The 13,190-nt window shown below is 37.1% G+C and overlaps 1 protein-coding gene across 4 annotated transcripts in view; it reads left to right on the top strand.

Moving 5' to 3' along the window:
• PDE3A (phosphodiesterase 3A) overlaps nucleotides 1-13,190 on the top strand; it is a 304,284-nt gene that overhangs the window by 275,877 nt on the left and 15,217 nt on the right. For all 4 annotated transcript variants that reach the window (XM_055280443.2, XM_055280442.2, XM_055280441.2 and 1 more), the window contains 5 exons: nucleotides 2,522-2,635; nucleotides 2,794-2,993; nucleotides 4,743-4,946; nucleotides 6,772-6,927; nucleotides 10,238-10,499. In XM_055280443.2, coding sequence (XP_055136418.2) covers nucleotides 2,522-2,635; nucleotides 2,794-2,993; nucleotides 4,743-4,946; nucleotides 6,772-6,927; nucleotides 10,238-10,499 — 936 coding nt within the window. The remainder of the gene's footprint in view (nucleotides 1-2,521; nucleotides 2,636-2,793; nucleotides 2,994-4,742; nucleotides 4,947-6,771; nucleotides 6,928-10,237; nucleotides 10,500-13,190) is intronic.

The following is a 13,190-nucleotide window of genomic DNA, read 5'->3' as shown; positions in this document are numbered from 1 at the left end:
TATTTTATTCTTACAAATCCAGCGTTGATTCTGGGAGAAAGCTGGTGATCTATACTAGTTTTATCTTGTTCTACAGCAGCAATTTATTTTACATGAATAATGTTTACACAAATTACAAATTCACCGTGTATCAGGCCCTTTAAAATATATTTCCTTCTGTAATTGTCAAAATTGTACTATGAATTTGGCAATATTATTCCCGTATTTTTAAGAAAAAGAAATGAGACTTTTTACTCCATCTTATTTTTAAGATAAGGAAATGGATTTTAAGTAACTCACCCAAGTTAGCATGGATAATAAATATTATAGCAGAGGTAAAAGCATACCTGACCCAAATCCAGAAAATTCTAGTATGATCAATTTCATAAATAGCCCAAGTACAGACATAAAATATGATCGTAATTCTCTTGCCTGTGAATTATTTGTAAATGTAATGGGCTCATATCACTGGAGATGGTCTATACGCAGGGATATATGTGCCAATCTTAATAAAATTGCTCTTTCAAGTACCATATAGGCCGGGCGCGGTGGCTCAAGCCTGTAATCCCAGCACTTTGGGAGGCCGAGGCGGGCCGATCACAAGGTCAGGAGATCGAGACCATCCTGGCTAACACGGTGAAACCCCATCTCTACTAAAAATAGAAAAAATTAGCCGGGCGTGATGGTGGGCGCCTGTAGTCCCAGCTACGCAGGAGGCTGAGGCAGGAGAATGGCGGGAACCCGGGAGGCGGAGCTTGCAGTAAGCCGAGATCACGCCACTGCACTCCAGCCTGGGCTACAGAGCAAGACTCCATTTCAAAAAAAAAATAAAAATAAAAAAGTACCATATAATATTATTATTCATATTTACGATTGACACAGGTATACAAGGAGGGTAGAATTTGAGTTTCTTTTCCTCTTCTTCTTCTTCTTCTTCTTCTTTTCTTCTTCCTTCTCTTCTTTTTCTTCTTCCTTCTTCTTCCTTTCTTCTTTCTTCTCCTTCTTTTTTTTTTTCTTTTTTTGAGACAGTTTTACTCTTTCACCCAGGCTGGAGTGCAGTGGCGCAGTCTCAGCTCACTGCAACCTCCACCTCCCGGGTTCAAGCGATTCTGCTGCCTCAGCCTCCCGAGTAGCTGGGATTACAGGCCCACGCCACCACGCTCGGCTAATTTTTGTATTTTTAGTATAGACAGGATTTCACCATGTTGGCCAGGCTGAACTTGAGCTCCTGACTTCAAATGATCCACCCATCTCGGCCTCCCAAAGTGTTGGAATTACAGGCATGAGCCACTGCACCCGGCCGGAGCAGTTTCTTTAAGCTCTTCTGATGAGATCTTTTCAAACCCACATGCAGGCCTCTCCACTGAATTTCTAGGGTGGAGATCTTAGGTTTACCTAAGATTTAGCTGCATATTGTCACTTAAAGACTGATTCCTAATGGCTGCCAGAAATTTAACACCTACCCAGGTGCTACAATTGCCACACATAGGTTTCCTCTTTCTTCTCTCACTAGGGAATAGATGTTTCTCTCATATTCTCATTGTCATTCTTGTTCTCTCCTGTTTCTCTCTTCTCCTTATTTTAAGTATTATGAAGAACTGTAATCTATTGTACTAGAGAAGGAAACAGTATCATGGTTGGTTAGCAGAAATACAATATGTAAAGTTAGTATATTTAGAATAAAGTGCATTAATCAGTGAAGTATTATGAGGAGTCTGATAAAATACTTGGAAGAATTGCACAGAAAAGGAAGGTGAGCCAAGAGCACACTGGGCATGTGGTTATGGTTTGAAAGAACTTGAACTGCACGTGTGGAGTACGACCCCCTTCCCTTGATGATGGCATTATGACTAGTGAATCTGGTTTTCCCGTAGGTTTTAACTGTTCTAAATGGCTTAGCTTCCTACATTACTATACAAAGAGGCTTTTCTTTTTCTTTTTAATTATTTCTTAGAACTATATTCTGAAATTAGAATTTCTAGATCAGAGAATAAAATTGATTGTGGCTTTGAATTTTGCTTGTGGATAATATCTACATATAAAAGATATTTTATTGCAGTGCTTTAAGATTGATACAGAAAAATGGTATTATGTTCTATTCCCAGATTATTTTTGAGTACCATCTATCGAGATGAAATATTATGTCTCATCTAGTTGAAGTATGTCATAGCTATTACATTTATTCTCGTTCTCTGCATAGTTTTATGCAGGAGCATGAAAATAAGTACGAGTAAACATCACACTTTTTTCACACAGTATGTTTCCTATATACGTAGTTTCTAGTCGATTATTGACACAGAAGTTTCCACTTCAGATACCTGCATGCATAATAAACGTTACAAGTAGGGGTTTTTTTCTTGGTATTATGGATGTTATAGAGTTATGGAAGAGTGATCAAAGAATATTTGTCCTAGAAAGTTTGGCCAACTTTCATGGAAATAGTAAAATGTTAGGACTAAACTGTTTGTCCAGTAGATGGCACTCTTAGTTCTTGGACCCCAAAGTTCATAAACTGATGACTGTTCCTGTTCACTGGTTACAGATCATAACAGAATCCATGCCACTGATGTTTTACATGCTGTTTGGTATCTTACTACACAGCCTATTCCAGGCCTTTCAACTGTGATTAATGATCATGGTTCAACCAGTGATTCAGGTATGTACGAAGTGAATCTGCACTGCCTTATGAGAGATGGGAACAAGGATGGTTTTTTTTTTGTTTTTGTTTTTTTTTCCCCAAAAAAGAAAGAAGTCAAGACAAATAATGTCAGGACTTTTTAAAAAATTTCTTTGACTCTCATTTTCTCTTCTCAGATTCTGACAGTGGATTTACACATGGACATATGGGATATGTATTCTCAAAAACGTATAATGTGACAGATGATAAATACGGATGTCTGTCTGGGAATATCCCTGCCTTAGAGTTGATGGCGCTGTATGTGGCTGCAGCCATGCACGATTATGATCACCCAGGAAGGACTAATGCTTTCCTGGTTGCAACTAGTGCTCCTCAGGTAAACCTTTAGATTTTGGTTGGGAGAACTAATGTAAAGATTTCTCAAGAAAGTGAAGTTAAGTGTGATTTATAATAGGCACCAAGTTAACATAAGCCAAACTACATATAGTCTTACATTAAAATTCTCAGAGACCATGCTAATTCTGAAAAGAAACCATGGATTCTTCCAAGATTCTAATAGCGGGTATACAACTTTATTATCCATGGGAATCATTTCTCAGTTTTCTTTTTAGGAAGAAAACCTACTTGAATTCATGTTAATGGATCTCTTCAACAAACAAAAGACAAACTATACAAAAGCCCCTTTCTGAAAAGATTAGAGAACCAAGTATTTCTTGGACTTTTAAGAATGTAAGGTTTCTTTGTCTATAAATACCATTCCTTTGAAATATATTCATTATAACAGTTATGATTCTTATGACATTACCTATAGGTTGGTAGGATTTGAACATCAATTTATTTCATTGGAGGAATTTTTTTTTTTTTTTTTTTTGCCTAAACATAGATTCCAAAAACAGTGAATAAATTTAAAGTTCATCTTGGTGTATAATTCTACCTAAGTAAAAAATTCATCACTAAGTATCTAGACATACCCATTTATACAATCAAATTTAGCCCCTCATTTATTTAATTAGCTGAACCCAAGTTGCTAAACATTCTGAGATCCTCTGTTCTACTACAAGATCTAGAGGCCAATTTCATTCAATATTGACTTTTCTGTAATCTTCTTTGCCTCTTCTATCCCACTGCTGTCCATTTACACAGCTGACCTTATGGGCTGTTCTATAGTTTTTCTTGAATCCATATAAAATAAAAATTATCTGATAATTTTTTCTTAACTACCTTCTTTCCACTTGTCTTTCATACACTAGAATTATTTTTTCTAAATGTAGGCAAAAATCCACTGGCCAGGATAATTTACCATTCAGATTAATTTACATGTCTACATTTTTATATACCTCTATATTAATATTCAGTGCTTAGTGTTTTCTTTTTGTCCTATGTCTTTTTATTTCTCCATAGGCTATCTTGCACACTAGTGTTGAGGCATTTTGTAGGCAGCTTCCCTTTTTAAAAAATATTCTCTAATAAAACTTCTTCCTGCATTATTAGAGAATTTCAAACAAGTAAATACCATTTTATGTCTTCAAATACTTGATAAAAGGTGATATTTCCTGTGGAGTGGAGTGAGAATGTTTTAAGTCATGGGCATTTTGGGCATTCCATTCATCTTTAGTACCTATATGTGTTTAAGAGGAGGTAATGCTTATGCCAGATAGAGAAAGTAACCTAGTTACCTCTTGAGGTATTGTGGCATTGGTATAACTATATATTATATATATATATATATTTACATATATATGTAAATGTAATTTTTTCTCTTTTCTTCCTCCCTCCTCTTTCTTTTCTATTTGTATTTTTTTTTATGTTTAAATTCCTGTACCCTACAAAGAAATCTGAAGAAAAAATCTTTAAAAAAAATCTATTAAGATAGGCTAGTGCCCCCTCACAAGAGTTTGGACTAAGTTTTCAAGGAAAGGAATTTACCTTACAAAAAAGGGAAATTTAACCAAGAAAAATAATAGAGTCATTGTACAGTAATAAGTGATTCTTAATAAGCAGGAGTCACATGATTACATTTCTTTGTTGTATGAATAAAAAGCAATTTCAAAAGCAATTCATATTCTCATGATTTTTGTGATTATTTTCTTAAAAAGTTGACCTCTTAACTGTCTTATTTGCCTAGGCGGTGCTATATAACGATCGTTCAGTTTTGGAGAATCATCACGCAGCTGCTGCATGGAATCTTTTCATGTCCCGGCCAGAGTATAACTTCTTAGTTAACCTTGACCATGTGGAATTTAAGCATTTCCGTTTCCTTGTCATTGAAGCAATTTTGGCCACTGACCTGAAGAAACACTTTGACTTCGTAGCCAAATTTAATGGCAAGGTAAATAGAGCTGTACCCAGTTTTCATTTTTTTTTTTTTTTTTTTTTTTGAGACAGGGTCTTGCTGTGTCGCCCAGACTGGATTGCAGTGGCATGATCTTGGCTCACCGCAACCTCCGCCTCCTGGGTTCAAGTGATTCTCCTGCCTCAGCCTCCCGAGTAGCTGGGATTACAGGCTCATGCCACCATGCCTGGCTAATTTTTGTATATTTTTTTTAAGTAGAGATGGAGTTTCACCATGTTGGCCAGGCTGGTCTCAAACTCCTGACCTCGTGATCCACCCACCTCGGCCTCCCAAAGTGCTGGGATTACAGGCGTGAGGCACCTGTCTTCATTTGATAGACACATTGAAAGATATCATGGAAGCAAACTGTTAAACAAAACATGTTACTAACAACTCTCAGATTTCAAATGTGAAAATGGAATAAAATAAAATGTTTAACCAGAAGCAGACATATAGATATTGATCTGAATCTAGATGCCCAAGAAGCTGAGATGCTGTCTGTATAGATTATACTTTGTGCTACCGAGGAATAACACATTCTGTCATTGTGGTTTTTGTTTGATTTAATTTGTTTTCATTTCTATGGTATATTTATATAAATTATCCGGCAGCAGTACAGATCAAAAACTTGAAGCAGAATTTTAAACCTCAAAAGTAGGCCGGGCGCGGTGGCTCACGCTTGTAATCCCAGCACTTTGGGAGGCCGAGGCGGGCGGATCACGAGGTCAGGAGATCGAGACCACGGTGAAACCCCGTCTCTACTAAAAAAATACAAAAAATTAGCCGGGCGCGGTGGCGGGCGCCTGTAGTCCCAGCTACTCGGAGGCTGAGGCAGGAGAATGGCGTGAACCCGGGAGGCGGAGCTTGCAGTGAGCCGAGATTGCGCCACTGCACTCCAGCCCGGGCGACAGAGCAAGACTCTGTCTCAAAAAAAAAAAAAAAAAAAAAAGTAAATGCCCAAATATTAAGTTATGACAATTTTTTATGAACTGTAACTATATTATTTTAATAGTAATTGATAATAAGGCCAAGCACAATGGTTCACGCCTGTAATCTCAACACTTTGGGAGGCCGAGGTGGGTGGATCACTTGAGGCCAGAAGTTCGAGACCAGTCTGGCTAATATGGCGAAAGACCATCCCTATTAAAAATACAAAAATTGGCCAGGTGTGGTGGCGCACACCTGTAGTCCTACCTACTTGGGGGGTGCTGAGGCAGGAAGATTGCTTGAACCTGGGAGGTGGAGGTTGCAGTGAGCCAAGACTGTACCAAGACACTCCAGCCTGAGAGACAGAGCAAGACTCTGTCTCAAAAAAAGAAAAGAAAAGTAATTGATTATGTATGCCAATTTAAAAAAGCATTTGTTGTTAATTCAATAATTAATGATTTTTAAAATTTTCATTTTTGTAGGTACATAGTAGGTATATATATTTATGGGTTACATTAATAAATTCATATAATGTGTAATAATCACAACAGAGCAAATGGGGTATCTCACCTCAAACCTTTATCCATTGTGTTACAAACAATCCAGTTATACTCTTTTAGTTATTTTAAAATGTATAATTAAATTATTTTTGACTACACTCATCCTGTCACCCATTATTATTATTTTATCCATAATTCATTATTTTACTTTTTTCATGAACAATTTTTACCATTAATTTACACAAGACAATAACATTTTTAAGCAGCTAGAGGTTCCCAATTATTTGGTATTATGATCCCTATATAATCTGAAGACAATAAATGTTCTGTTGTTTTTCTCTTCAACTATTGTTTTTATCGAAGCAAAACATATTTTAACTTTATCTCTCAAATAGGTAAATGATGATGTTGGAATAGATTGGACCAATGAAAATGATCGTCTACTGGTTTGTCAAATGTGTATAAAGTTGGCTGATATCAATGGTCCAGCTAAATGTAAAGAACTCCATCTTCAGTGGACAGATGGTATTGTCAATGAATTTTATGAACAGGTAACTGACAATTGTTTAATACAGCTTAATCTGTACTTACAGGTTGCTCATGAATTGCTCAAAGCTTCTAACAGCTATGGAAGTATGATCACTCTATTTTATATTCATACTTTTGTCAGAAAATGCACTGGTCAATTTTGATCAGGAGACAAAAATTGGACTAAAATATAATCATAGAACTCTATGATAAAAGTTATTTGCAAGCATTTGGGGGGAAGAAGATATTGAGTTAGGAAGATCCTTGAAATACTGTTGTTTTATAGATTTATTTATTATCATAGAAGGTAGTTTAAATGTATATGGAGTAGCTTATATGTATATGGTAGTTTAAATGTATATGCATATCACATTAATTTCACTTACTTTCCTAGAAAATTTATTTATTATCATAGAAGGTAGTTTAAATGTAAATGGGATAGTTTATATGTATATGTATTATGGTAGTTCTAATGTATCTGCATATTAGATTAACTTCACTTTTGTAAAAAAATTAATGAGCATTATATGAAAAAGCTAAAAAGAAATAGGCATTTCATTTGACATGATAACATAAGAGTTAACAGACTACTCAGAAAGCTACCACAATTACATAAGCCGGGGGTGATCCTCCTGACATTACCCTACCCCCATCAGAATGCACTTGAACCTTCCTGTTTGGCACTGTGAACCACTCTTAGAATGTGGAGGTGAAGGAGCATGCATAAAGGACAGGAATAAGCGACAGGAAAGCATGTGGAAAAAATGAAGATATTTACTCTTGGGGAAATATAACTGTCTTCAGATATTTAAAGGGGTGACATACTAATTTAGAAATAGGTTAATCATAACATTGCTGTGGAGATTAAAGAAGATAAATTATATAACATACTTAGCACAGGATCTGATTCATAAAAAAAGTTAGATCCCTCTCTACTGCCCTAAAAAAAGGTATGAATATACCAGTCTATAGAAGTTATTGGGAAGTAGAGTTCAGGTCAATGTCAGAAAGAAATTTATATTGCTAAAGGTATCCAAAAATAGGCTGAGACACCTTATTAATGGTAATAAATTGACTGTCATTGGACACATTTAAACAGAGATTAGAATGAAATTTTATGGTTACTATAGGTAGGATTCATATATAAAATGAAAGGTTTGTGGGGTTTTTTTTAATTTTATTATTATACTTTAAGTTTTAGGGTACATGTGCACAACGTGCAGGTTTTTTACATATGTATACATGTGCCCTGTTGGTGTGCTGCACCCATTAACTCGTCATTTAGCATTAGGTATATCTCCTAATGCTATCCCTCCCCCCTCCCTCCACCCCACAACAGTCCCCGGTGTGTGATGTTCACCTTCCTGTGTCCATGTGTTCTCATTGTTCAGTTCCCACCTATGAGTGAGAACATGCAGTGTTTGGTTTCTTGTCTTTGTGATAATTTGCTGAGAATGATGGTTTCCAGCTTCATCCATATCCCTACAAAGGACATGAACTCATCATTTTTTATGGCTGCACAGTATTCCATGGTGTATATGTGCCACATTTTCTTAATCCAGTCTATCATTGTTGGACATTTGGGCTGGTTCCAAGTCTTTGCTATTGTGAATAGTGCCGCAATAAACATACGTGTACATGTGTCTTTATAGCAGCATGATTTGTAATCCTTTGGGTATATACCCAGTAATGGGATGGCTGGATCAAATGGTGTTTCTAGTTCTAGATCCCTGAGGGATTGCCACACTGACTTCCACAATGGTTGAACTAGTTTACAGTCCCACCAACAGTGTAAAAGTGTTCCTATTTCTCCACATCCTCTCCAGCACCTGTTGTTTCCTGACTTTTTAATGATGGCCATTCTAACTGGTGTGAGATGGTATCTCATTGTGGTTTTGATTTGCATTTCTCTGATGGCCAGTGATGATGAGCATTTTTTCATGTGTTTTTTGGCTGCATAAATGTCTTCTTTTGAGAAGTGTCTGTTCATATCCTTTGCGCACTTGTTGATGGGGTTGTTTTTTTCTTGTAAATTTGTTTGAGTTCATTGTAGATTCTGGATATTAGCCCCTTGTCAGATGGGTAGGTTGCAAAAATTTTCTCCTAAAACCATAAAAACCCTAGAAGAAAACCTAGGCAATACCATTCAGGACATAGGCATGGGCACGGAATTCATGTCTAAAACACCAAAAGCAATGGCAACAAAAGCCAAAATTGGCAAATGGGATCTAATTAAACTAAAGAGCTTCTGCACAGCAAAAGAAACTACCATCAGAGTGAACAGGCAACCTACAGAATGGGAGAAAGTTTTGTTTTTAAAAAATAATGTATTGCCTTTCCTAAGAATGGGATTAATTCATAATTCTCAAAATATGGAAATGCAGAAAAATGTAAATTAAAGGGAAAATTCATGTATAATAATACCACTTCTTAGGCATAATTGTTGCTGATGTTTTGGGATATTTCCTTTATTAATTTTGCTAGATAACTGCTGGTTAAAAATCTCCCTTTTTCCTCAGAAATACTTGAAGCACTTCAAAATAAAACATTTGTGCAGTAATATTATTAAACATATAGATAAATAAGAATATCAGAAACAACACAATCACAGGAGATGTATTAAAATTCAAACAAAATCTGGGATAAGGTAACCCCTTGAATTGAGCAATAAATTCTTTAAACCTTTCTGGGAGCCAAAGCAAAAAAGGAAAATAGGCTACATTTATATATTTTTTAAAAAGTTGTTCTCACTATCGCATTTTTTTTTTTTTTTTTGAGTTGGAGTCTCACTCTGTCACCCTGGAGTGCAGTGGCACGATCTCAGCTCACCGCAACCTCCTCCTCCTGGGTTCAAGTGACTCTCCTGCCTCAGCCTCCTGAGTAGCTGGGATTACAGGCACCTGCCACTACACCCAGCTAATTTTTTGTATTTTTAATAGAGATGGAGTTTGACCATGTTGGCCAGGCTGGTGTCGATTTGCCCACTTTGGCCTCCCGAAGTGCTGGGATTACAGGCATGAGCCACTGAGCCCAGCCTCACCATTGCATTTTCGTGCATTTATATTCTCATATAAAAGACACTGACTTGTGTGATAAAAATATCATCTACTTATACATTAGAATTTAGACTTTGTGTTTCTCCTTGATAAAAAGCAAAAACCTCAAGTTCACAAAAGTACTAATTAGCAACAGTTTCTATAGGAATCTTAGCACTTGAGGTAGGATCCTTTAGCTGTCAAGTAAAGAAGTTTGTGCATTAATGCCTGGGGTTTTGCATATTTACAAATTTCAGATGCCAAGTGAATGTTGACTTCACTTGTATTTTATTTCTAGGGTGACGAAGAGGCCAGCCTTGGATTACCCATAAGCCCCTTCATGGATCGTTCTGCTCCTCAGCTGGCCAACCTTCAGGAATCCTTCATCTCTCACATTGTGGGGCCTCTATGCAACTCCTATGATTCAGCAGGACTAATGCCAGGAAAATGGGTGGAAGACAGCGATGAGTCAGGAGATACTGATGACCCAGAAGAAGAGGAGGAAGAAGCAGCAGCAGCACCAAATGAAGAGGAAACCTGTCAAAATAATGAATCTCCAAGTAAGTTCTAAAACCTAGTTCTAATGTGTTTTCCCTGGGATTGCTTTCTTACTTTAGATGAATTTTATGCTTCTCATGAAATACACAATACTTCAAGTCTAAACATCATTTGCGGAGTTTGATTACGGATAGCTCTCTTCCCCAATATCATAATAGAAAGTCCAGACTATGGAATCTATAATAATAACACATATGATACAAAGATATCTTCTCCGTCATGAAGTTAAAAAATAATAATAATAAGGAGTTGAAGCCTATTCTTCAGGGTATATGTGTGTTTTTTTTTTTTTTTTTTTTTTTGAGGCGGAGTCTTGCTCTGTCACCCAGGCTGGAGTGCAGTGGCACGATCTCAGCTCACTGCAAGCTCCGCCTCTCAGGTTCATGCCATTCTCCTGCCTCAGCCTTCTGAGTAGCTGGGACTACAGGTGGGCAACACTACACCCGGCTATTTTTTTTTTTTTTTTTTTTTTTTTTTTTTGTATTTTGAGTAGAGACCGGGTTTCACCATGTTAGCCAGGATGGTCTCGATCTCCTGACCTTGTGATCTGCCTGCCTCGACCTCCCAAAGTGCTGGGATTACAGGCGTGAGCCACCATGCCCAGCTGCTTCAGGTTATGTTAGCGATTTAAAAGTGAAAGAATTTCAGTTACCATAAAGACCAATCATAGGTTTTTATTGGCTTGGTTAGGGGAACTCCATGTGAATAGATAGGAGGTAGTATTCATTTGTTCATTCAACAGACATTTATTGAGCACCTGCTCTGTGCCAGGCATCCTTCCAGGTACTAGAGATAGAGTTGTGGGGAAAAAAAGACAAAAAAAAAAAAAAATCCTTGCCCTTATAGAAGTACGTTCTAGTGGGATCAGTAGACAATAAGCAAAACAAGTGAGTATATCTACAGTATGTTAAATACAGTATTATTTACTGTAGTGATAAATACGGAGAAATATAAGAGTAAAAATAAAAGGAGGGAGATATGAAATATTATAGAGATAGGTTAAAATTTTAGGTAAGATATCCAGGGATAGGAAAGATGTAAAGAAGGGAAAGATTTGTAAAAATAAAAAGACCTGCAAGAAGTAAGGGAGTGCTCCCTGGGGCTGTATGTGGAAAGAGGATTACAAAGAGAGGAGAAAGCAACCTGTGCAAAGGTCCAGAGGTGTACGTTGGGTGGGGTGTTCAGGGAGCAGCAGGAGAACTGGGATAGCTGGAGCAGCAAGACAGAGGCAGGCGGGAACCACGCTGTCCAAGGGAGAGAATACAGCCATGGGTTCTTAGTTTCTGTTTCTGGTTGGGCCAGTAGAGCTCCTTCCTCACCCCTCTGTTCTGCTTATCACTAGAGACAGAAACTAAAAACCATAGTTTCGGGTGCTAAAAGCCTAAAACAAAACAAAACAGCCGAACAGCAACAACAAATAAGTCAGCCTGGACAAGCTTGGAAGGTAGGACTCCATAGGTCACGGTGAGGGTTGTGGCTTTTACTCTGAGTAAGATGGGAAATCGTCGGTGGTTTTGAACAGAAGAGTTAGTAGACTCAACTTACATTTTAACTGGACTGCTTCAGCTGCTCTATTGAGAATATGCTTGGGGTTGAGAAGGGAGCAAGGATAGACATAGCGCGATCCGTTAGGAGACAATTGAAATTATCTAAGTGGGAGATGACTGTGACTTTGGACCAGGGCAGTAGCAACAGCAACAATGACAACCCATCACATCTGGTAATTGGCTGGAGTGCATCGTGTGGCCAGTCTAACCTATTTAGCTTAATCGACTATAAAATCATTTTTATTTCTGCCTCTAAAGCTACTCTCCTATTTATCCTGTCATGAAACAAATAGTGACTAATAGCATAATTAGTAAAAATCCATGACCCTTGCAATGACATTGCACAAATACTGTTCCTAAGAACATAGTATGTGATTTCTGCCTACCTTTACAGATAAAGTACAATCTTAATATTCTCAAAGTTCTTACCAAAAATACAACCAGTGAAAGATATTCTGATCATTTTATGCCTATTCTTATCACAGTCAGGATAATGCACAACTTGGTTCATTCCAACCATCTTGTAAGGAGATTAACCTTCTACTGATCCATTTTGCTCTCATATAAGCACCTTGTTGTAGGCACACATAAGCAAACATAAAGAAATCATTATCAATTATGAACTTATGAGGTAGAATTTTGCAAATTGAGTTTTAGGTCAGATCTGGCCCGTTAATTATTTTTTGTAGAATGGGGGAAAATACAAGTTGTTTTTCTTCAATATACTACTGTTAAAGTAATTATATTTCATTTATCTGATGCAAATAAAAAGACTTCCATTAGAAAATTTGTACTAATCTTGGGATTCAGAGCTAGAAGCCAAGACTTGGAATTCATGGGTTATTCATTCATTTTTTCACTTAATAAACATGTATTAGTTTTCTCTTTTTGTTTGTTTTCATTTCAAAGAGCCAGGTAGTTTGCTGTCTTACTAAGAATTAAGACAGTTTTTCCACTGAATGAAGGTATTGTCGGCTTACCCTCTGGAAAAGCTTTGTTCCCAGGGGCCCTGACTTACTGCTATTTGAACTCAAACACATGGAAAATACAGATGCACAGATCCAGGCATTGGGAATTGAAGGACCCAGGCCAGGAGATTTAAGAGGCTCAACTTGTCAACCCAGCCTTTAGCAGCAAATGCTACAA

The sequence above is a fragment of the Symphalangus syndactylus genome, chromosome 5 (assembly GCF_028878055.3).
Source record: "Symphalangus syndactylus isolate Jambi chromosome 5, NHGRI_mSymSyn1-v2.1_pri, whole genome shotgun sequence".
Lineage (NCBI taxonomy): Eukaryota > Metazoa > Chordata > Mammalia > Primates > Hylobatidae > Symphalangus > Symphalangus syndactylus.
This window is presented reverse-complemented; position numbering and strand designations above follow the sequence as displayed.